The sequence below is a fragment of the Columba livia genome, chromosome 1, assembly GCF_036013475.1.
Source record: "Columba livia isolate bColLiv1 breed racing homer chromosome 1, bColLiv1.pat.W.v2, whole genome shotgun sequence".
Classification (NCBI taxonomy): domain Eukaryota; kingdom Metazoa; phylum Chordata; class Aves; order Columbiformes; family Columbidae; genus Columba; species Columba livia.
In genome coordinates, this window is record NC_088602.1 from 175819549 (window position 1) to 175845041 (window position 25493).

General features: G+C 42.7%; 1 protein-coding gene across 1 annotated transcript in view; it reads left to right on the forward strand.

Moving 5' to 3' along the window:
- The first annotated feature begins 2162 nt into the window (after positions 1-2162).
- WIF1 (WNT inhibitory factor 1) overlaps positions 2163-25493 on the forward strand; it is a 43219-nt gene continuing 19888 nt past the window's right edge. The window contains exons 1-2 of the mRNA XM_065048567.1: positions 2163-2367; positions 2494-2633. Of these exons, the coding sequence (XP_064904639.1) occupies positions 2235-2367; positions 2494-2633 (273 nt within the window). The 5' untranslated portion in view covers positions 2163-2234. The remainder of the gene's footprint in view (positions 2368-2493; positions 2634-25493) is intronic.

Sequence of the window (25493 nt, forward strand, 5' to 3'; positions counted from 1 at the left end):
CGGCTGCGGCCGGCAGATCGCGCCCTCGCACCGGCAGTGCCCCGGGTCCCGCCGCCGCGGAGCCGCCATCCCGGGGCCGCCGTCCAGGGGCCGCTGTCCCGCAGCCGCCGTCCCGGAGTCCACAGGACAAGGGGAACGCACCGGCTGAGTCCTTTCAGCAGACGGGAAGTGTGAATTCGAGAGCAGCCTCACCCACAGGTAACCTTCTAACCGTACACAGTCAGCTAGGGGTAAGCACAGGTGAGTGTGTAAGAGAAAACACATTTTTACACAAAATAAATAATAGTAAATAATTACCCATATCTAATAAGGATCTAGAGGTGGGGCGTTTCTGTTACAGTTCATATGCTGACTCCAGCTTTTGGAGCCTAAGGTTTTCCGGCTGGGCAGGTTACTGGGGAACCACCTGAGGATTTAGGACAACTGTGTTCCAGCCTACATTTGCCTGCAAATGTGTTGCCCAGGTAAACTTGTGCAAGTCACTGCTTCTCTGTGCCCCAGCTCCTCACCTGTAAAATGCCATGAAGCTTTGAGGAAAAATGTTTGAAAGCATTGGGAAGTGCACAGGTGCCTGACCTATACTTGTATACAGAAAATTTAGAGATGTTGTTTTAATGTTCTGCTTCAAAATTACGGGTTACTTATGAACATATACATATATATACACATATACACAACATGTAAGTGTGCATGTTTCTCTCTGGTAGCCATGTGTGCTGTTCTGGGAAATTTGACTACACAGTCCTGAGCACAGAGAACAACAGAAATGAGGGAGAGACACCTACTCCAGGACAGAAACAACAACACAGAATTAGTGGAGTGATCCACTGATGGTGGGAGATGCAGGAAAACCTACAGTACAGCATGTCAGTGGAAGGGCGAGGTTACTTCATGGGTTGAACCATAAACTTTTTGCTTAAAAAATTCACTTACCAGTTTGGCTGCGCTCTTTGAATATGAACATGAAAAATGAAGACACAGCTCAGAATTTTTTCTGGGTGTAAGCTGACATGGCAATCACTGCTCAGATAGATCTGTCTGGAAAAGCAAGACCAACTTCATCCTGTTTCCCATGAGCTGAAGAATTCAGTTTCAGGCAGCTAAACCAGAGGTAACTTTTCCAGTCATATTAACAGTGTGGGATGGAGCACAGCAGCACCCAAGGAAACATTCAGAGGCAGAAAATACCCTCCAGCTCCTTCCAGAACATTACAGACAGAAACTTTGGGGTTTTACTCAAACTTTATTTACTCTGATTAGTTTTAGCTTTTAGGCTTTTTTCCTTATCTAAGAAACCAGCAAATCAAGAAACTACTTTTTCCTTTAAAAGGCACGATTCTGTTTAAATAACTTTTTGAACAGAACATTTTTTCAGCTTTACTAAGTTTCTACATTCAGTAGTTTCTGTGTAAAAGCCAACATTTCAGTGTTTTTCAGAGTTGCCACCCTTCTTGAGACCAGATAAATGCAAGGCAAAAGTGTTTTCTCTCTTTAGAGTACTGTCACATTCACTGTGCAGTTCCCTAGGGCTGGGAAGAGCTGTCCTGCTGTGCTGTGGGGCTGATGGCTCGCTCTGCAGTCTGGCCTGCCAGTGTGGGCAGCCAGCTTGCCCAGCTTCACTGGATCCAACTGGGAGCCCTCACCCAACATGCCATTTTGGTGATGCTTCCCCAACCCCTAACTCAAACGCCGCATGTACCAGGTGACTGCAGCGTACAAAGCTAGTTTCTTCAAGCAGACACGAGTGTCTCCGACGATGCTTTTGTGGCTGTGGTGGTGCCAGGGTGAACACCGTGGGGTGAACACTGGCAGATGGCCAGAACACACAGCACCTCATGCACAGCATGTGCCGGGCACGGCGACCCCGTGGCACGTCTCCCGTGATAGAGGACGCGTTAGTCACCCACCGTGTCCCGGCACGCGGCTCTGGCTGCGCAGGAGCGGGCGGCCCTCTGCAGCTGCGGGGGGCGGAGGGCTGACCGCCCAGCTGCACTGTCGCTACCCGTTGCCCCGCCGTGCAGCCGCCCTCCGCAGCGGGGGAAGGCGCACGCCTCAGGGAGTTCGCAGCACCGCGCTCCTCGCCGTGCCCGGCTGCCGGGGCGCCCACCGCCCTCCTCCTGCCCGCCCCGCCCCGCGCCCCCCTCCCGCCGCCGGGGCCGTCCCACAGCGGCAGAGGGCAGGCGCGGCCGGAGCAGCGGCGGGTCCCGGGCGCGGCGGGCGGGCGGTGCGGGAGCATGGCCCCGGCGGGGCGGCTGTGCGCCGCGCTGCTCTGCGGCGCCCTCAGCCTCTGCAGCCTGCGGGCCGCGCCGTGGCAGCCCGACACGCTCTACATGTGGATCGACGCCCAGCAAGCGCGGGTCCTCATCGGTAAGCGGGGCCGCTCCCCCGGCCGGTTGCCGCGGCGGGGGCGGACGAGCGCCCTGCGCGGAGCAGAGCCCGGCCCGGAGGGGCTCGGCGGAGCTGCCGCCCATCGCACCCCTTTGCCTTTCCCAGGCTTCGAGGAGGATATTCTGATCGTGTCCGAGGGGAAAATGGCCCCGTTCACCCACGACTTCAGGAAAGCCCAGCAGAGGATGCCCGCCATCCCCGTCAGTATCCACGCCATGAACTTCACCTGGCAGGCAACGGGACGGGTAGGTGCAGAGATGGGGCCGCGGCGAGGAGAGGGGACGGCTCTTTAGACCCAGGCAGGTGGTTTGATTTTTGGAATAGTTGAGGAAACCCTCCCCGAGGCGTGCCAGGGCGGCCCCGGGCGCGGGTCCGCTGCCGTCGTGTCTGTCGCCGGACCCGGTTGGGCAGCGCCTTCAGCACCGGCGCCCCGCGGGGTCCCGGGGAGCGGGCAGGGCCGGGGAGGGGGCGCGGGGAGCAGCGAGAAACGCGGCCACATCGCTGGGAAAGTGTGTTTGAAGGTGGGGTTGTGAAGTGCGGGTGTCTCGGGCAGCGGAGAACCCGGCAGGCTGGTGCGGTGCGGGGGAACAGTCAGAGCTCACCAGGAAGATAACCAGTTGCCTTTACTTTAAATAAAATTTTACTTGACGGTAGTTATGTGGATGCAATTTTCTTTCAACGTTCTTTAGCTTATGGACAAACACTACACGTAATTTATTGATCCCTGTTTACTAAATGTACATGCTTAATGTGTAGTCCTTGCAAGTAATAAGTCTTTTCTGTAGACTTATTTTTACCAAGTTTAACTGCAAAATCACGTAAATCTGCAGTGCATTGAATACCTTTGGATTATTTTGTTGGAAAGATAAGAACGCATGACATTTTCATGAAGACACATATGCACAATTTGACACACTGACAACATATGCTGAATCTGCATAAAGCTGAACGACGTTAGCATATGATATCATGGATACAGAAAAAAATAATTGTAACATAAAACCAATTTACAATACTGAACACTGACTTCATACAATAAAGAGCTTGGTAAAGATGAAACAATATTTACATGCAAATATTCAATGAAAATTGTTTGTATAATTCAGCTAATTGCAGCTTCACAAATTTGTTTGTGGTTTTGGTTGTTTTAAAATACTGCTCATAACTACAGGACTTGTTTGACTTTGATGTACTGTCTGTGACCCTTGTAATTTTTGCTATCCTCACAAAGCCTTTGAGTTTAGGAAACACTTTACCTCCTCTTTTAGAGAGGAAGGGAATCTGGAGACAAAACTTACTCACAAAGGCTGAGTGACATGCTCAAAGTGTTTGACGTTCCACACCAGCTTTACAGAGAAAACAACTTTGTACACCAAGGCCTGGCATTTAAATAACTAGAAATAATTAGTGTGTTTTGGGACTATATTTCCTGTTCCATTTCTCTGTCAGCTTCAGTTGCTGTCCATGATAAAACTGTTTTTGCAAAGGAAGACTGAGATGTTAGTTTGAACCCTGTCGCTCTTCTCTTGGCCTTCTTTCTTGTGCTCTCTCCTCCCTTCTTTGCTGCCCACAGGTAGCTCATTAGGAAAATATGATTGTAGCACTGATTTCAGTGAGAAGAGTCACAGACTTACTTAGAGACAGCATAGGCAAGTGTTCCCCTTGATGCAACTTGCAGGACAAAACCCCTTCTGAGCAGTGGCAAAGCTGTCTAACCCATTATTCCTCCTCCTCCTCTTTGCTGAATTACTGAATTCCTGTTAGATAAACCATAATTAGTAAGTGAAATACCTAAATGGTTAAAGTAGCATCTTTGCACTTCTGTATTCAGAGAACAATGTGTTAACTTTTGGGTATTTATGGGTCAAACAAGTGTTAAAACCAAGAGACTCTGCATTTGGAGATTTTACAGCCACCTGTAGGGTACACCTTACAAGTTCATCTGTGTACAGTCAACACAAACATTGGCACTCCAGTCTTGTGGTTGTGGATATTTAAATACTTATGCAGGTCTACAGATGAAAAGCAGGGTTTCAAACAGCAGTCTGAGCTAAGAAAAGAGTTTCAATGCTCTGGTGTTTCAGGAGTGGGGGAAACATACTTAGCATCCTAGAGAAAATGTCTAATTTTTGGTAGCACAAACAGTCCTGTTGATTTTTGCATCCCTTAGAGGTGTTTGAATACAGCTACCTGTTACTCATAGTTCTTGAGAGTCTCTGTGGAAACAAGGGCACTTAGTGTCCCTATGCCAGCCAGACCTTTTCCTGAGGAGAAGGGATGGGAAAAACCATGTGTATTTCTTCTGTAGCCTGTAGGAAGACATTGGCATACCTTTTTATATATTGTAATTGAACAATGCCCATAGTAGCATTGCAAATAGAGTCAGATAAAAGTTATTTGTGGGAAAAGAACACAGTTTTGGTTGTTTTTTTTTTCCCAGCATTTCCCATCTCTCTTTTTTTTTCCCCCAGCGGTGGGAGTATACAGGTTCTTAGAAGTTTCCACTGACAAGTCCAGGAAAGTACTAAACACTTGCTACTTTTATTTTGGCAGAATACTTTTGTCTGAGAATTTCCTGAGTCAGGGAAGGGGAAGTGGGAAAGGGAATGAGGGGAGAGGAGGAGGGAAGGAGGGGAGGAGGAGAGAAAAGAGACAAGAAAGGAAGAAGGAAAATGTAAAATATACTAGTACTCTTTGAAAGAAGAAACACATTCAAGATAATGAAGTACTAGACTGCTTTCTGTAAAAAAAAACTGTTAACTAGCATACAGTTGTGTCCTGTTTGGTAAAACTGAAATAATTTCTTATGTGAGTCTCGTATCTTGTGCCTTATAGACCCTTGTATCCCACCTGAGATCTAAAGATACTTCTCTAAGGTTCCAAGGTTTTGAGTGCTGTCAGTAGCATATGCCATAGCCTCTAGCAGTAGCTAGAACCCTTTTGGGTCTGTAGATATCAGACTTCTCCAGGAGATCCTGTCTGTGTCATTACATGTTTTCTAGCCCTGATATCAGTAAGACAGGGGAATGAGAGAGCAGCTGGGTGAGTGCCTGGGATCTCCAACAGAGTAGGGCTGAGTCTCTCCTGAAATGCACTTTGCATCCCTGTTTACACCTGTGGAAAGTGGCTATAAATATCCTGTGGGTAGATTTCATCTACCTGGTCCTGGGATAAATACTGATCCAAGTTGTAGGTGAGTAAATAATTCAACCTAGGAAGTGGCAATACTTCTCAGTCCTGAACTGCTGCATTTGTCCATACTCTAGTTTAAAAATGTCTGTTGAAAGGAAGATTTTAAGGACTAGATTATACTCGTATTTGATGTAAACTGAAGTGGTAAAACCCTACTACATTTAGATGTTATGTTTCTGAAACAGTGGCCTTTGTGCCCTGTAACCATTTTATGTGGAAAAGGTTTTGTATGGTAAACAATTGAAGCCATTTTCACCAGAAAACATTAACCAAAGAAAAGCAGTTTCTTAGTCCATTAGTTCTAATAAATATTAGGAAAAATTAGGGGAAACCCCAAATTTCAGGGTCTGAAGGTGCCAAATACCTACTTTTTCTGGTGAAGTCAGGATGAGCCAGGGGTTATGAGAAGGCTAGAACACTGTGGAAGAGAATTGTTACGCTTTTATGCACCTTATGTTTTCACCTGTGAATTTAAATGTAAGATTACAGATGTTATGGTCTCTTTAGAAAAAAATGTAATATGGGTAAACTGGTAGTTACAAAGATTGCTCCTTGATTTGAAAGGTTTAAAAAAACGAAAATCAGTGGTAATATACAGCATACAGTAGGTATCTGTGTAACCACTAGAGCTCACTGGTGTGCTTCTTGCTCTTATTCTGTATGTTTTTTGCAAAAGAAAGAATAATGACTTTTGGGGATCTCATCCTCTGGGGAAGACCACACTTCAAGACTTGCCAATGAGAGAGGAGTAGACCCTGTTATGCTAATGCTGCAGCATGTTGCACTATGTCCATCAGTGGAATGTGCCAAAAGTTGCAGTGACAACATAATCTCTACAGCATTTAGGAACTTTATGAAAGATATTCAATCTCCGAATCTACAAATACCAATATAGATGCTTAACTTTCAGTGGGACTTCTGACAGTGATAAAATTAAGCTTATATGTAAGTATTGGTGGGAGAGAACCATATTAAAAAAAAAAAAAAGGGTTGATCAGTGCAGAGGAAGCAAGTGCTCAGTGACAGAGCAGCAGTTGGGTTGTTTTAATAGATGGGAGATGAAAAAAGAAACCAAAAAGCAAGTTGGAATTTTTGTTCTGTATCAGTCCCTACAAAAACAATCAGTCTTGGCCACAGCCTGCCCAGGCTGCTTTCTTCCTTTCAAATACGGGAGAAGTATTTGGGGTCAGATAAATTAATGTAGCTGCTTGCTTCCTACTCCTGGCTATGGAATGTACCCCAGGGCTTCTCTCCTGTTGCATGATTGAATGCGTGTCCATGAGGTGACATCTGAATATTCAGTCCTGTGCTGGTGAGTGAATGGGATTTGGTGCATGTGACTGGAGGATGCACATATACACAGAATCACACACAGAATCACAGAATGTCAGGGATTGGAAGGGATCTCAAAAGATCATCTAGTCCAATCCCCCCATCAGAGCAGGAACAGCTAGATGAGGTTACACAGGAAGGCGTCCAGGCGGGTTTTGAATGTCTCCAGAGTAGGAGACTCCACAACCTCCCTGGGCAGCCTGTTCCAGTGTTCTGTCACCCTCACTGAGAAGAAGTTTCTTCTCATATTTAAGGGGAACCTCCTGTGTTCCAGCTTGTATCCATTGCCCCTTGTCCTGTCATTGGTTGTCACTGAGAAGAGCCTGGCTCCATCCTTGTGACACTCACCCTTTATATATTTATAAACACTAATGAGGTCACCCCTCAGTCTCCTCCAAGCACAATCAATCAGCCTTTCCTCATAAGGGAGATGCTCCACTCCCTTAATAATTTTCACGGCTCTGTGCTGGACTCTCTCCAGCAGTTCCCTGTCCTTCTTGAAATGAAGGGCCCAGAGCTGGACACAATATTCCAGGTGTGGTCTCACCAGAGCAGAGTAGAGGGGAAGGAGAACCTCTCTCGACCTACTAAGCACCCCCTTTCTAATACACCCCAGGATGCCATTAGCCCTCTTGACCACAAGGGCACATGCTGGCTCATGGTCATCCTGCTGTCCACCAGGACCCCCAGGTCGCTTTCCCTTACACAGCTCTCTTAACAGGTCATTCCCCAACTTATCCTAGAACCTGGGTGCATGGATATTGCATGTATATTGCGTGCTAAAGATATATCCAGCCTTTTGCTGCTGGCTGCTCGCCTTTTTGTGATACGGTAGTGGTGGTCCTGCCCTACAACAGGAGAGATGCATGTGCACACAAGGAGATGAAGTGCTGGAGGAAGAAAGGCCTTTGGTCTAGGAGAGTTTTTGGTCACATGAGCACAAGGATCAGGAGGGAAGGGGGCATCCCAGTGTGTAGTTCTTCGGCAATTGAACCTGTCCTTACTGGAAAGCCTGGGTTACTTCTAATCAAAGAGCTATTGATAATCATGAGTAAAGCAAAAAGATGTCCACCTCTTAGAAAGAGGAGATATATGTCATCAGTACATTTTCTAGCATAATTTCTAAATTGTGAAGTGGAGCTTAGGAATGTTATGTAATTCCAGCTCCTGGAGGGTGGTTCTGATCTCAGCAATGTAACCATCAACCTGAACAGCTCGATTGCTTTCTCTGGAATTACCTTGTCTTGCTGAGATGTAGCCTGACCATGAAGATAAAATGGAGTATCCACCTATGATGGGAGAAATTTTGTTTATTTATCCAGAGGAAAGCTAACAGGCTTCTCATTTTAAGCCTTATTGTTGCAATAAGGTGCTCCACTCAAACTTTACTATTTCCTTGATAAACTGAAAGAAAACAAAACCTGGTGAATTTGAAAACGCATAATTCTTCAAAGGAAACTTTTCTTCAAAGAGGCCGCTAAACTTTTTGTAAATATTTTATTCATACTCAGTGATTACAGTGATGCTTTTCAGCTGAAAAATGTCTCATATGCACAATTCAGGTTTTTTCCAATAAAAGTATGGCTGTTCTGGAAGTCTGGTCAAGGCAATCGCATAAACTCACACTCTTGGGATTTATAGTAGCACCTTCACTGTGGTTTCATGTCACCAAACAGAGGAAATACTTTGTTTTCTGACCTCTGTACCAAAATTTCCATGTGGAATGTGAAGATGTTTATGTCCTGTGAGCATGATTTTTAGACAGAGGGTTCTCATATCAAGAGCAGAGCTCCAAACCTTTAATATTTAGATTCTGCTCAGCTGTGGTATTTTGCATCTCAGTGTTGTAGACATGCCACCAGGGATCAAAGTAATGCTGTAGAGATCCCACTTTCTTAGTAAAGCAGGCATGTGCCAGCCATCTGTTGTATCTGCTGATAGAAAACAGCAGTAAAGTTTCTCAAAGTTTTGCCAAGAAGAAAAGGGGGGGATTTATTGCTCAGCAGAGATGAGTTACAAGGCACCTTGTAGTGTAAGCTACATCTGGTTTCCATAGTAATTTACATGGTATATGTATAAACTACACAATTATTCTTTTTACATGGCAGTGTAAAGCTGTATTAAATAAGCCATTCTTCAAGATTTTCATTGTTTCTATAAATATTTTAATACATTTTTAACAAAAAAAATCATAAGTAAGAAAATATTTTCGCTACTTTTACAGTAGTATCTGCATTGTACAACATAACTGTTGAAAAGCACCGGAACTAACAGGACACCCCAAACTTCAAGACTATATTTTGTGAAAAGATACAGATTTCTCTCCTGATGTTACTAGAATTTTTTCTGAAATATAAAATCCTGGCTGTGTTGCTTTCCTCTTCATGTAACTGAAAATGTTTTCTCTTCACAACACCTCTTTTTTACAGACAGTTTCCTTAGTATGTTCTTAGTGTTCTAAAGTTAATGCCATTACAAGTAATGCCATGGAGTAAAAAGTAAGAAATTAGCCATAACAAGAACTAGCAGGAAGAATTTATTAACGTATTTAACTTCTTCTGTTGGCATCATGCTTTCCAAACAGATTTTTAGGTAGTTATAAAACAAATACAATAAGCCACATTCTTCCTAGGCCATGTGCCTATGTAAGGAATATGGTATGACCCTGAGCTTCAAAACAGTGGGATGTAGTAGATACTTGCATCATGTTGAATAGAATTTAAAATATTGCATATCCTAGCTCAAAGCATGGAGTTTCCGATTAGTATTTTTAAAGCTTTCAAGAGAATGCATCTCAAAGCCTTTTTTATTTCACTTTACTGAGGCTTTACATTTGGCTTGCCAGGGTCTGTTCTTTTATTTTCTTTTTTTCTCTTTTTTTTTTTTTTTTCATACAAATTCCAACTTCTGAAAGATGCTGGTTTACTTCTGTTAGTCACATTTATTCTGCTGTTAGACCATGTTGGATTTTTTGTTTTGCTGGCATTTTTTTGTTTTCTTCTTTCATTTTCAACTGTTCATTTTTGGACAAACTCTTCCCTACATCAGACTGTAAGCCAGGCATGGTGGAAAGTGCAGTCACCCGAAATGCATAGTAAAGAAGAGACAGTTGCATTGCAAACCTTAGTCTTTCCATAACAAAACACATCATGTTATTTGCAGTGAATTATATTTATGAAGTGTAGTAGATGTCTGCTGCAGGTGTACATTTCAGTAAAACCAGAATATAGCTTTAGTGGTATTTTCTGTTACATAAAGGGCTTTTTGGAAAATTTTAAATGGAAGAAACACATAATCAGTCACGTTTTGGATATGTTGTTGAATGCACAGTTAATTTGCACTTTTTTCCCTTCTGTTTGGTTTGTGGAGACTGCCATTCTGAAATCTTAGTTGTAATAAACTGCAATCGTAATAAAATATATGTAATAATGTGTGTAATAATAAAATGAAAGACTGGCTTTTATTATACAAAATAAAGTTGAGATCCATGTACAAAAAGCATCGGGGCTATCTGTGACACTTCGAGCTGAGCCAGTTGTATAAAGTATCAGAAGTCCTACTCAATGAGTACACGTGCATGGAGATCAGCGTGTTTTTCCCTTGGGTGGCAGCCTGGCAGGTGATGTGTGTGAACTGACAGTCGTGCGGGGCTTCTGCTGGCCTTCACGGTCCTCACAATCCCTTATTAGACCTATCAGCCTGCAGAAAAACCTGCCGAAGATTTCTCTCTTTCCTTACGCTTACTTAATAAAAGAAAGAGCCAAATAGGGAAAACCAGACATGTCTTCAAACTTCTGAGAGGCATGTTCCCATGCCTTCATGCCACTTCGCTGGACTTGCTCAAATATGTCCCTGTTTCTCCTGCACTGGGGAGCCCAGGACTGGACTCAGCACTCCAGGTGTGTCTCACCAGTGCTGGGCAGAGGGGAGGGATCACCTGCCTGGACCTGCTGGCAGCGCTCTGCCTAATGCAGCCCAGGAGGCTGTTGGTCTTTGCCACAAGGGCACATTGCTGCCTCGTGGTCAACTTGGTGTCCACCAGAACCCCCAGGTACTTTTCTGCCAAGCTGTTTTACAGCTGATTGGCCACCAGCATGTACTGGTGCATGAGGTTGTTCCTTCCCAGATGCAGGGCTTTGCACTTCTCCTGTTGATCTTCATGAGGTTCCTGCAAGCCCACTCCTTCCATTCCTGTATCTTCTGCATACTTGATGAGGGTGGTCATCATCCTCACAACATCAACCTCATTAATGAATATGTTAAAACAGTATGAGACCTAGTATCAGCCCCTGAGGTACACTGCTAGTGACTGGCTTCCAGCTGGTCTTGTGCTGATGGTGATAATGCACTGAGCCTGGCAGTGCAGCAGTCTACCTCACTTACATAAATTTCACTTCCCTACTTCTTCTGTGACCATGTTGTGGGAGAGGGTACTTGAAGTCTTACTAAAGTCCAGATAAACAAAATCCACCGTTCTCCTCTAATCCCTCAAGCCAGCTATTAACACAAATGGGCCAGGCAGGAACAGAAAACTGAGACAGACTTGTACAATCACAGTGAACCAGCAAACTGAAATGTGCCTCAGAAAAACTAATATAAATAAAGCCAAGACTGTGATATTGTTGTAGAGATAGATGCACTGAGAGGACTTTATCCGGCTATGATACCTGAAATCCACCACAGTATGTGGATTCATAGTCCATTCATAGAAGACCACCTAGCTGCACAAAAATGCTGAGGAGGAGTTACCCAACAAGTCTGACTTGGAGAAGAGGCACACATGGGATAAAAATGCCTTAGTAAAGGCTTACAAAGATTTAGGGTGGATTTGTTTCAACCAAGCAACAAGAAAACCCCCGCATTTTTTGCATTTATTTATGAAAGTTTGCTTTGTTTTACAACCAACTCGTGGAATCCAACCTGTTTGGCTGTACAAGGAAAAGTGGGCAATAACCTTCCAGTTGCTTCAGTACTTGCTGCCATCACTGCCAAATACTCTTAATAAATAACTTAGAGACCAAAAAGCACTTTCAGAGCTGGTCCCACAAATCCTCTGAAGTTACCCCTTGGCCTGGATAAACAGCTAGCTCAACCCAGCTGATCCTAAAGGAAATAAAACCTGACATCAAACCTGGCAGTCTCCTAGCCTCAGGTTTTGGCCCATCACCAGGGAAAACAAACTCCCCAAACAGCAGCCCACTGATGAGAAGACCTGTCACCAGCTCTGGGCCCTGAAGCACAGAAACCAGTAGCAAGAGCAGCAGAGCCAGCCTTCACAGTGATGGCTGGCCAGAGCAGGACAGGGAAGGCTCTTGGACCATCCTGACCATCAGAACAGAGAACAAGTTCAGAGCTTTCAACACTGTGATTATGAACCTGTTTTTCTCTGGGAACATGAGGAAGACATGGAAAGATCACAACTTGTTGATGAGCTGGAAAAGTTGGGCTCTACCTGCAATGTTTTCTAGCTGCTCTCAACTTGCAAATGTGAATATTGATATAGTCAATGGGAATAGGAGACTAAAAACCACACAGGCAAATAATCAAGTCCACTGAACACCTTCAGTAAGGAGTACAAGTACCACCTTCAGACTATTCCTTTTAAACTGCAAGAAACACTGCTTTCATTTTCCAAGTTTGAACTTTAGCCAGTTCCCTTTCTTGCAGAGGTTCTGGGAAATAAATTGAACTGTTGAAACAGAGTCCACTTGAGTGACCAGGTTGCAAGAAATGTATTTTTTTCCTTGTGAATCCACAGATACATCAAATAGCTGCAAGCAGCTACATGCCTGCAGTATTCCACAGAGGGACCTTTGGGGAGAGCAAGCGGGTTGCACAGCAGAGCACACAGGCATCTGCCAGAGAGAAGAGAGGCAAAATACAGTCACCTGGATCTGTAGTCACAGACAACAGATGAAATGCATAGCCATATTAAGAACTGCGAAATCATTTGCTAACAGGGCATGTTGACTATTATCTTAGTTGATTTTATATTTTTTTTAATTTATGCTGTGTTTTTTCTCCTCCTTCCAGTTTTGCACAGGAACTTCTATTCAGATTGCATAGGCATGATCAGATTTCTGCATTGGCAAAGGAGCATCACTGAAAGCTTACGGCCCAACATGTTGCTCCCCTCTAGTCAGAGCTGTGACATATCAGTATTAGGTACAGTGTGGAGAAGCTTACAGTGTCCTTCCCAGACAGAAACTAGAGGCCTTCATCACATCAAGAACCACTTGCGTTTCACGTTTTTACTTGACAGAACATTAGCTTCCCTTTGACTGTACAAAGTCTGCACCTTATCCTGCCCACTAATGTAGTTCACATTTGAATTGTATCAGTGTGAATATCCTGTTTACTTAAAAGGCCCTTTTTAATTATCCTGCCAAACATTTGCAGTCAAGTAAATTCCATAATTTATATAGTTGGTGCTGCAATGCCACTGTTACTATGATTTGTTTATATAACAATTAATCAAAACCTAATGGTAGGTTTGCAAGATTTAAAACATTTCTAAGTATTTAACATTTATATAAGACCTTTATTCATTCAAAAGTAAGGTTTTCTCATGCTGTAAAATACTATTAAGCAGTATAAGTTTATTCAATTAAATTAATGGGGAGACATTTAAAAAGATGCAGAACCTGAAAGTTTGCTGGCAGAACGAATGGCTACCTGGAGGTATAGAGCTTTCAGCCTCTGCAAGTTCTCATGAAATCTCTGTTCCTCTACCTCTCCACAACCCCAACAACTCCAACAGAAACTTCTGTCTTGTCCCTGTCTGCAAATGTTGAGGTAACAGCAGCAAGGTCTTTCTCCCCTTCTTGGCTTAGGGCAGGTGATGGAGCAGACCCAGGTTCTCCGGGATTTCTTCCCATCACCAGACCAGAGGTGTCATGAAGAATGGGAAGCAGAAAGCCAGTTTTGTGAGATGGAAAGAAAAGGGATGGCCATTGCCCTTCTGTGAAAGTAGTATTGTGAGGTTCTTCCCTGTCTGATTCCTTTATAAGCACTCCCCATCAAAACAGAAGAGAGCACAAAAACTAAGCCTCTCTGCTCTGAGGAGAGAGATGTGCCAGTCTGTGTCTGGTGGAGGAATCAGCCGGTCTGGATGGGCTTCCCTAAGCATGGCAAGACATAGAAAGGAGAGCAGGAGCTTTTCTTACAGCCTGAGCAGAATTTCTTGAACTGATATTCAATTGTGAGAATTTGCAGCTCTGTTTAACACATTATTATTATGCCTTGACAACAAATCTGGTTTTGCTACCCCTGCCACATTCATGGGACAGTTTACTTTAAATGCACAGGTGTCTACTCTGATGATAATCAAGCAGCAAAGAGATGTTTGGGTGAAGCTTGCTTTTTATCTCTGATTATAGACTTCCATATAAGCCACATTTAGTGATGGTATGCTTAAATTAGTTTCTCTGGTAAAGCCCAAGTTATTTCTGGCAAGCATAAGATGAGATACTGATCACTCTCAATGCACAGAAAATATCTGAAGACATTTATTTGAAAAACAAAAAGCCTCGGATTAAAATTTGTACAACCTGTATGTTGAAAATTCAACCATTAGCTAAACATACCTTTCAGTATATCATTGAAAATGGACCTTCAAACTGAGGTGTGTTGTTCACCTGTTGTCCTTCAGGAGTCTGTTAATATCCTACAGATAAACCATAATTTTTCAGAAAACAGATTTCTGCTACTTTAAAAATCTGCATTTGAAAACATTTGTGGATATTTGCATATGACCAGCATGGTTTGGGCTCAGGAGTTTTTTCCGTACACATTTACCCAGAAAACATTTCCAATGAATCTTGTGGTCAGCAAGCTGTGGCATTCCAGCCTCTGCCACCCCTAATTCATATGCATGTCAGTTTGTTAAATACAAATGAAAGGTTACAGAAACAAACTGTTAAATCAAGGTAGTTGGTCTTTATGTACAAACATGTTTTCCTTAGACCTCTGCATGTCTTCTAAAACACACCTTGCAACTGTGTGGTTTACTCTGTATTTGCATGTTAATGTTTCCATGACTTAATGGGGCAGATTTTCAAAGGCTTCTCAGCATTTGTAATAGCCATTCACTCTGAGGAAACCCACAGGACTTCAGCGCCAGGTTTTTTGCCTTTTGCCTGTATAAGATTCACAATTATAGAAAAAGCTGCATGATATTATGCCATATAGATGAGAATTAGTATGGGATCATATACTTAATGAGGTTTTAATGTCCTGTAAAAACAAGGAGACAGAGCTATGTCTGTACATACAGCATTATTCACTGGTATTTCCTGACTTTTGGCTGCTTAAGTGGATATCATTAGACTTCTTGAAACTTTTTTCTTGTTAACACAAGAGGGTTTTTTTATAGCATTTTCTTTGTTTCCTAAAACAAAACGAAACAAAACAAAACAAAAGCGGAAAGGTAGAAAGGATAAGGAAAAACCCCACTTTGTCTAGACAGCAGTCTAGACAGCAGTGTGTCCCTTTGCTCTGAGCAGAGCAGAGAAGGGGAGAAGGGATCTCCTTCCCCTCATGCTGGGGAGGGCATGGGAGGGTCCCTGTTCTGAGCAGAACTGAAGAGAGCAGGTTGTGTGGTGTCTTCCTCAGCTGCAGTGCTCCTGAGCTGTGCTTGCGTGGTCCTTCTCTGACACATCTTAGGAGACCCACAGGAGGGAGCCCATATGCTGCGTGCACCACCGTAGAGGCAAAGGCTGCTGGAGAAGATCAGCCTGTCCTGATTCGGGAGTGCACGTGTTCCACACTGGTTTGCCCAAGCACCTCCTGCGCAAAAACAGCAGAGCACGGGCCTCACCTTTGCACCAGAACAGCATCATCTTTAGATGAGACAGGTCAAACCCTGACCAGTGGATTTCCTCAGTGACAAGCACCTAATGTACATATAGTTGATACGGTCGCAAAAGCCTCCTGGTGCAGCATCCTTGTCCGCTCTCTTCTGTAACACTCTGTACAACATTTTCCTAAGATATGGCAAGACAACCACTTGAAAACAGATGTGCAGCCTATCCTCAATTCAGCCGCACGGCATGCATAAGTGGCATGTCACAATTGGAAAGGTGGCACTTGGCATGTGTCTCACTTTCCTGAGAGGTGTGTCATATTCCATTTAAAGAGTACAGCTCCCTGGTCACATTTCAGAAATGTGTTTTTAATCCAGTGTTGCTCCAAATAAACCTGTTAACTTGAACTGCCTCAAGCTTAAAAACATCACAAACATGAGTCAACTTGAATTATTCCCAGTGTATAATCTTAATGAACAATGGCAAGGTCATATGACTGAGGGTGGAATCATGTGTTTGGATCTTTCATTTTTCTCAGAGCTAAAAAGCCTTGTGTCTACATGACAGCTCTGGCAGTGCCATCAGAAATGTGCGTGCCCTATTTGGGTGCAGGTTCTGTTGGTTTCAGTAGTGCGTTGGAGGAATAATCATTTCACTGATGATTCTCAGCTTAGTTTCTTCCTCACTCCAAGATAATGAAATTTGAGAGTGCGGTGAGAAAAGCTGGTGTCTGTCAACGGCACAGGAGCAATTCTACAGTGGCATTCTACAACAGCTTTGGCCAGGCTAGCAGCTGACACGATCATGTCTTCTTTCCCATCCCTGGTCACACATTTCCATTCTCTTTCTTGTGCCAGTGCTGTGTGGCTGCTCAGAGAGTTGCTCTGGCTGAAAACTAGCCCTACAGAAAGAAGTGTTTAATATTTAATTTGGTCTGCTGTCTCAGTTAGCTCACCACACAGCCATGTCTGAAGAGTGTAGGACTGCAACAGCCCGATCTTGGGCTGCCTTGAGCTGCGCAGGTGCAGTCCTGCTATGATGAGCTACAGAAAATGTAGCAAATCAAAACAAAAGACAGAACTCCCAGACCTCAAGCATCTTCTAACAGGCAGAAATTGAAGCAGAACCAACAAAATTGACTCAGCTGAATGTCATCACAGCGAGTCCCGCTGCAGATGACAGGGAGGGTTTGACCTATGGGCTGCTGTGCTAAGCACGGCGTTTCTGTAGTGATGCACATAGCAGATCCAACAGCTCAGCGAGGTTTGCAGTGCAGGATGTCATTCTGCTTCTGTGTTTCTTTCTTCCTGAAAGTACCATGGACTGCACTCAGCCCAGAGCTACTCACCTCGTTTAGTCAGTAAGGGGGATTTGGAGAACCTCCAGCAGGCTCTGACTTCATTTAGAGGCTGTCAACCCATCTGGATGTACTGAGTGACAAAAAGGACAATTTGGCCTTGGTCTGCAAGACCAGACCAGGTTTACCATAGCTGTGCATCAAGGAATAAATCACATCTCTGATCTTAGCAAAACTCTTTAATCCCACGTGGGGCAGTTATCTCAAAGCAAAGTATAGACTTCTGCTGTCATCATCCTGCTGGTTTTTCATCAGAGGTAAATTTGCGCTTGAGGAGGTCCACACATTCATGTCTGAAGCTGAACTGTCCCACTGGAATTTTCTCTAATAAAAATCAGGTTAGGGTCTCTGCAAAACATTCTTCTGGGGAACTTTCAGCTGCTGGCACTCCTTGACAGGGTTTATACTGACAGATGATAGGTCACATTATCCAGAGTAAAAACAAACAAACAAAACAGAAGGATGGCTTTCCCAAAATAAACTTCATACCTTTCTGAGTAGGACTCATTCTGCAAGTGTGTGCAAAGGGTTCATCTGGAAGCTCAACTTGACCCTGACTGTCATAACTCTTCCTAATTTCTTTCATCTTCCTCAAATAGAGGATTAACCTGGTCATGTCAAGCATTGGCTGTATCAGAACAATACTTTTGTCTTTCATCAAGTTCATATGCACAAACCTTTTAACTAGAAAGTGCCAGGACCATTTCTTAATCCTGTTGAAGAAACGGGCTGTAGCAGAAGGAGACAAAATGAAAACCAGCATGGCTCTTTGCCCTATTCACCATCCGAATTCCATCTAAAGAAAGATTGTGACAAGAAGAAGGGCAAGGCAAAGAGGACACGCCTTGAAGAGTAGCAAGGGATTAGTATGCTAGCAATGGCTGGGGGCAGAAGGATGACATTTTTAAAGAGAGGATTTCTCCACGTAATTCTTACTAAAACTCAGTAAAATTATATCAAGCACAGAGAGCTCTCTGTGCTCTGCAGTGCAGCCCATGTGCCACAGTGAAATTCAGGACTTGCCTCATCTCTGGGCTATGACTTTGCTAGAAAACTAGCACAGAGAAAGTCAGCGGAGTGAGGGCTGGTGAAGATGCCTGCACTGCAAATAGACTCCATCTGCATCCAGGGAGAGAGATAAAGACAGTTCAAGACAGCAGGTAAATCAGACTTCTGGCTGGACCGAATTTTCTTCTGCAAGTGCTGGTCTCTGTCCTCTGAGTGTGGAAGAAGTCAAGGAGGAGCTGGCTTTAAAGAAGATACTTCATTTAAATGCTGGCAAATATATTTGACTGTTCTGGACCTTAACTCAAAAGACTGGACCCTGTGAGACTGATGCTGTAACCAAGGGATGAATCTGTGCAGAGGATGCCTATGGAAACAGACGTAGAAACAGGGAAGTTGCTTGTAGAAACTGTTCAGTTCTGAGCAAACTCCATAATATATATAGTTGGTGCTGCAATGCCACTGTTACTATGATTTGTTTATACAACAATTAATCAAAACCTAATGGTAGGTTTGCAAGATTTAAAACATTTCTAAGTATTTAACATTCATATAAGACCTTTATTAATCCAAAAGTAAGGTTTTCTCATGCTGTAAAATACTACTAAGCAGTATAAGTTTATTCAATTAAATTAATCAGAGGTAATACTTCCCTGCTTTACTATGAAGATAAGTCCATCTTGCTTTGAAAAGTTCAGAGTATAGTTACAGAGGACACAACTATATGGAGGCCTGTGTGGTATATGGAAATATTACAGTAATATATGTCCACATACTGGGGTCTTGTCTCAGTATACAAAGCAGTGTGATTTCAAGTACGACAGCAAACACACAAGTTCCTTTTCAGATACACTGATCAAACATTCTATCTAAATAACGAATTTAGTTCTTCTTTCATGGTAGTATCTAGAATTTGCTTTGGTCAGTGGCAGTGTGTAAAACAAGAACAAAATCACTCTGGATATTCCAAAAAGCATTTGAAAAATCAATCCAGCAGATGTTATAAGAGAGCAGTGTTAAGGAAGTCTTTCTAACAACTAGTCAGGAAAGAGTCGAATTTTTTAAAAACATTTTCACCATAACTTTTAAACACTTGTTTGCTTGGAATACAAGGCTAAAGACCATTATCTACTGAGCAGTAAATGAAGAAACTCCCACTCAGAGATGCTGCAGAATTTCTGTCACTTGAGCATACCGAAGTGGAAGCATCTCCCTTGGAGACTCTAGAAGGACTCCAGTCTGACACAAGCTGCTGTGAGATTTCATGACTTTTGAGAAAGTTCGTTGCTTACATTTTGGGGAGAGATATTTATTGTACAGGAGTGCCAGTTACAGCCAAGAGTGAAACACATGGACTCAATAAAGGCCCAATTACATGACCTTTGCTGTTTGCCACGCTTTTAACTTGTGTGAATTATTGATTACACTTTCATGAGATCATAATCAGAAGGTTGTTCTTTGGTAATGGTGTGCTAGAGGAGCTTTATCCTCAACTTCAAAGCTGTCCTGTGAGGCTTAAGAACAAAGGGTTGGAAGTTTGAAGCACGGCCAAAATGAATCTGTGTGCAATATCTATGTTTACCACCATGCAAGAGGCAGATTAGCTTAATCTTCAGCTATGAGCTTTCTCTCATCACATCAGATGAGCCATTACCTCGAAGGTTTACATTTGTGCTTTTAGAAATACTGTTTAATTAAATGTAGTGTCCTCTCAGATCTCCGTCATCTAAATACTTATTAATTAGCTTATTAGTGCAATCATTTCTCTAATTGTAAAGGTTTTATTGACATTTTATTTGACATTCTCTGAAAAGAATTTTCAGGCTAATCTATTAATTTAAAATAAATGTATTCAGAGCCTGAAACTGCAGACAGTCTGTAATCTATGTAAAGATGCACTCCCAGGATCAGCCAGCCCAGGTTTCCACTTACTTTTCAAGCTGTGAGGGGAAGAAAATAACCTCACAGTTTATTTTCAGTGTAGACAGAACAACCGTGTTGCAGGTACCAGTAGCAGACCTGTATAAAATTTTTTTGTTGGAGCTAACCTGATGAGACAGTATTTATTTTTTTTTTTCCAAGGAACAAGGTTACTGTCCCCCTTTTTTATTAGCCTTAGGAAACTGGCATTTTGGACACCTTTGATCATGCAAACTTCACTGGAGAGAGCACTGATCTTTTGCTGAATCACAAAAGAACAAACTAGCTCTTCTTGTGCAAGAACAAGACATTACTTTTCAGCAGAAGAGCTTTTACCAGTTCTTTGGATACCAGACAATATGTTTCATTAAATATTTGTAGATAATGAAGGCTTATGTATATCTTCTTTTTTTTTTTTTTTTTAATCTGAACTCTTAATGCCGTTTCTCTTTTTGGTGTACTGCTTCCTTCTGTGCTCTTCTCCTTCTAATTTTAATCTGTAAGCCATAGAAGAAAACGATTTAAAGGAACCTTGTGCACCATGTATACATCCCAGCCTGGTTCATGCTGACAAATATCGTTCCTTGCTAGAAATTTTCAAGCTATAATTAACTGTGCATATTTATCAAAACTCTAATGTTTTTGTCTCCTTTTAACATCTTTTTCTCAAAGGTATGTCTAGAGACATAGGAATAAAATATGTTACAGAAAACCCATTAAACAAGAAAACTAAATATGGGGAGTTGTGCTCTCTTGCTTTCTCTTTTATTTCTAAATAAAACAAGGTAGAGAAGGAGTGAGAAACTCCAAGTCTTTCCTTAATGAAGAGCTGTAAATGTCTTGTGACTTTGTTTCTTAAGAAATCCTGCACACCACATGCCTTTGTAGCAGTGTACTTGTACCTACCTGGAAATGGCTGTGGTTGTGTTCACCCAGACACTGCCTTCCAAGGCTTTGGCCTTGTGGTCCGAGGCTGTGGCCCCACTGTCCCCACCGCAGTTACCTGCTGCATCAAGGGATTGACTCTTCTGTAAACCAAAATCGTATTTTCATTAGCAGTCTAATGATGGGCAATGGGTATTTATTTGGCCCTCTCTTTCAGGTAGCCTGCTTTTCCTGTGCATGAGGATGAATTTCAAAGTTAATGCTCTGCTGGTGTACTTGGATCTGTCTTTTTCACCGGTGTCCCTCTCGAACCCTTCTCTTTACATTGCTCATTACAGCAGTGTCTAGACTGCACTGCAGTAACAAAATGTGCTGCTGACATATGTACCCATACTCCGGCCAGACTTCTTCAGTGGCTTGATATGTGCAGTATGGCTACGACCTCCCTTCTTCGTTGAAATTAAACTCATTTTCCTTCATGCTTCATCTTGGAACATAGATGAACCAGCTTCTCTGACCTAATGCAGTGAATATCTTGGAGAAGCAATGGTCCATGCTGTAAACACCTGACAAACATATACATTGCCTCTACTTTGTGATTTTATTTGTGGCGTATGCAGCTGTGAGCATCTGCTATGGATGATGCATGCTAGAATCTTCCAGTGTGCGCATAGTCAGAAATATCCATGGATCTGGGATAAAAAGGAACTTTTAAAATGAGTTTATTTCTTTAAATGTAGAAAATTTGCATGAGGGTTTATTTGTCATTTAACTGGGAACAAAATAGAACATTCAGCACTGATCTCTTTAACATGATGAGAAGAAAACACAGTTAATTTCTCACATCTACTTGCGAAGCTAACACACATTCTCTTTGTTAGAAAGGCTGCAGATTTCATTAGGTTATTGAGCTGTGGCTTATAACAATTTAAGCTACTCTGCCTCACTTTCAGATACTGCCATTACTTCTAATCCTATGTTTTTCATGTAAAATGAAGAAAACATAAAGCACATTCTTGTGAATGTTTTGATTAAATATGAAACAAAACAAAGGTAGGCACAACATGGCATCTGAGTGATAAGAAAACTCTAATGCAGTAGAATTTATACTGAGTAGCGGAGTTCTGTAGGAATTTTAAGTGTATATCATTTAAAACCAAACTGCCGACAGATGTTTGCTACAATACTTGTTAGAGGGCTTTGTTATTTTTATAACCTTTTAAATTCCTCTGATTTATAGAAAACAGCCATTTAAAGTCCATAAAAGTTAATCCTGAGCATGGAATTATTTGCCTAAAACTAAATTTCCTCCCTTTGCTGAGGGCTTTGCCCACATGGGGAGAGGTTACAGGGCAGCTGCATGGGGCTGCCTGCTGGCCCAAGGCACCCAGTCCCCGCACTGCTCACGCAAGGTCTGCAGGGGCCCTTGCCTCCATTTCTGAGGGTCTCAAACAAAGTCTTTACACAAAAATAAAGCATATTCTTCTTTGGGTGCTTCCTGGAGTCAAGCCAAACCCCAGAAGTATTCCATGCAGGCAGAGTGTGCAATTGTCGAAGATCTGCAATTTATCTCAAACCCTGTTTCCTCCATCAACTCTGATAACACCGTTGCTCTAAGATTTAGCTTCAGTACCAAATTTTGCCCCTCATGTACCAGACAGTTCATAGGCTGGCTTAAAAGAAAAAAAGAGTTACGAGAATGTTTTTATAATGGAAAAGGGCTTATAGATTATGGGTTTTTCCCATTTATCCCCCATTATTCCCATTTATTCTCATTATCAGCAATACCCAATGAGATTTTGTTCTCACTACTAGGTCATTCACTTTGAACACGTACGGCACAAATTATGGTAGTCACTAGACAATATTTTAATTGCACAGACCTGTCTCTTCAATTAACCATCATGACTAAATTTCATGCTAGGCTGGAGCATGATAAATATTTGCTGAGAGTATGTTGTTTGCTCATGATGATTAATACAAGTTAATTGGCAATCAACTCAAATTACAGCAGGACAATACTGGAGACTGGATGTAGGGATTGTGTCAAGACAGATTTTTTCCAAATAGACAGGATTTACAGCAGCCAAACCTTGTTTCAGATTGACAGGTTTGAGGAGTTAAACTACTCTGCTCCACTGTGCAGTCTCTCTAGACTGTGGTTTTTGTATATAGTTTTTATATCAAAACTTAACCAACTCAGTCCAGCACACATGATTTGCAAACATACACTGCAGCACATGGTTTCATAACCTTGAAGTCATGTTAGCTGGATCTACCTGAGGTGTTTCAGTTCTTTGTAGATACTATCATTTCAAGAAGTTCGGATTTTCTGAACTCAGCAGATGTACAAACCTTTGTACAGAAATGGTGAGAGCAGGTATCTCTCTGCAGTGCAATGTGTGGCTTTCCTCCTGAGCAGCCAGTTGCTTGTGCCGTGTCTCTTCCCATCTTTTTAATGTAGGAGCAGAACGTACTCCTGCCTCAGGCACTAATCATTGCTATGCCTCTGCTCTGGTTAGAGGGATTCCTTTGTTGAAAGGCAGTGAGTATTGTGGCTCAGGCAGCAACTGATTCCCTTTCCCACAGCGAACTTCCATTTTGACTCTAGAAAATGGGATTCCAGTTCCTTTCCTACAAATCAGGTCTCTGGCTCACAAGCTGACCTGCTACCACAGCATGGCTGGAGTGGAAGTATGGGAGTGGAGCTGTTTGGTCTAGTTACCAGTTGTTGTTTACTAGAATAGTAAGAACATGATGTTTTAATATTCCAACCCATTATGACCTGGTTTAGATATAACCAAACATCAAAGCTAACCAATGAGAAACAGACAGTATGGCATTGACTCACTCACTGTACTATTCTATAGATGTGTGGAGACATATGATTATTTTTCTGAACCAAAGTTTTATTTGAAAACAAAAATGTTCACAGTCTGACTTTATGCCTTGTTTTCATATTTTGGCATGGTATATTGTATTGGAAAAAATGTCTTTAATTAAAAGCAGCCTTTTGAACAGTACACCAGACTTCAATTTTCATCTCCTGTTTTACTGCTTCTCTCCATGCCCCCTCTCCCTCCCACATATATTCCATGTATTTAACCAACCCTTAAAACTTTTCATCGCTTCCTCCCCTATTGTTTTGCAAGTTCTCTTCTGAGGTCTCTGTGCCTACATAACACCCTCTGAAGATCGTCCATGCGGAGTGTAGCCCTTGCATGCCATTTGGGGGCTCCTTGCTGTTCCCACAGAGCAAGTGGATGGGATGTGCTGCCAGGGCTGATCAGGAATTTCATAATGACCTTTCTGCCCGCCCACCTCATGAGTCCTTTGCCAGTGTCACCAGGAACTAAAGGGAGATGGTCTCCCATATGCTTCCAGGGCTGCTATTCAAGTTAGCAGAGCACAGCACCACAGAAGGGCCAAAGCTGATCTTAGACCAGACAGTCTGATCTCAAGATCATCTAGTCCATCTTTCTGCTCTCCCTCTCCCTGTATGTCAGATGCTCTGGTCCCTTGATCATCTCTGTGGCCCCTCACTGGTCTCACTACAGTTAAGTCCATGTCTTCCATGTTTTCCATGTACTGGGGTGACAGGATATTGTAGGAGAAAAGGGACAGTCTTCTGGCTGAAGACACTGACTGCCATCTTGTATACAGAAATTAAGTACTATTTGTCAGCCCAACGTGCTCATAAAATTTTGGCTTTAATCTCTCTTTGTTTCACTATATTAGCTAAAAAGCAGACATAACAATACTCTCTACTATCAATGTGTTGTTGGATGAAGATACATTTTTGCCAGTGCCCATGCTAAGGTCTCAAGTGCTTTTCTGAGAGCAACAGGTACAATTACCTGTTTCGGGGTGGATGAGAAGCCAGACTTTAGGGAGAAGATTATTTTCCACTTGCTTTGCACATCAGCAGCTGTGCCATTGACAGTAGTGAAAGTCTCCAGTGACTCGCTAAGGTGCAGACATCTCAGGGATACATGGTGTGTACAGCTATGCTACAGATGCATGACATTACTTTGCATTGAATATGTAGAAATATTGAACAGATGACTCAACAGAGAGGCCAGGGTCCCATGGAATAAAGTACCACAGCCTACAATCCATGCCACAATGCAGGTGCATATCAGGAGGAGGATGGTGGTAGTGGAAAGTAGCTCTTAAATAATGCCAACACCTTTTGGGGATTGCCGAAACAAATAATTTATGTTCTGATTAATAATGACAGATATGAAGCCAACAACTCTGTAGGAGAGCTCTCAGCTCCACCTTTGGAAATATTTAATAAAATGAGGTTGAACAAGGCAGTGTCAAAGCTGTAAACAAGATATGTGTCTTAGCGTGGTGCTCAAGCAACGTTGCTATTCACTGCCTGGCTCTGCATCCCCTGGGCAATGCGCTGTGCTGATCAACCAAGAGCAAACTCGGATATTCTCATGCCACAGTTGCATGATGCATGTGGGTATGTCATTTAAACTGCACTTGTGGTGCAGGCAGGTCATCTGGGCTCACCAGTCAGTTTCAGGAGGATTCTGCCCAAAAAAACAGCTTTAAGAATTAGCCTGGTGGTCATACATTTTTGTGGTCTGCCAGATAAA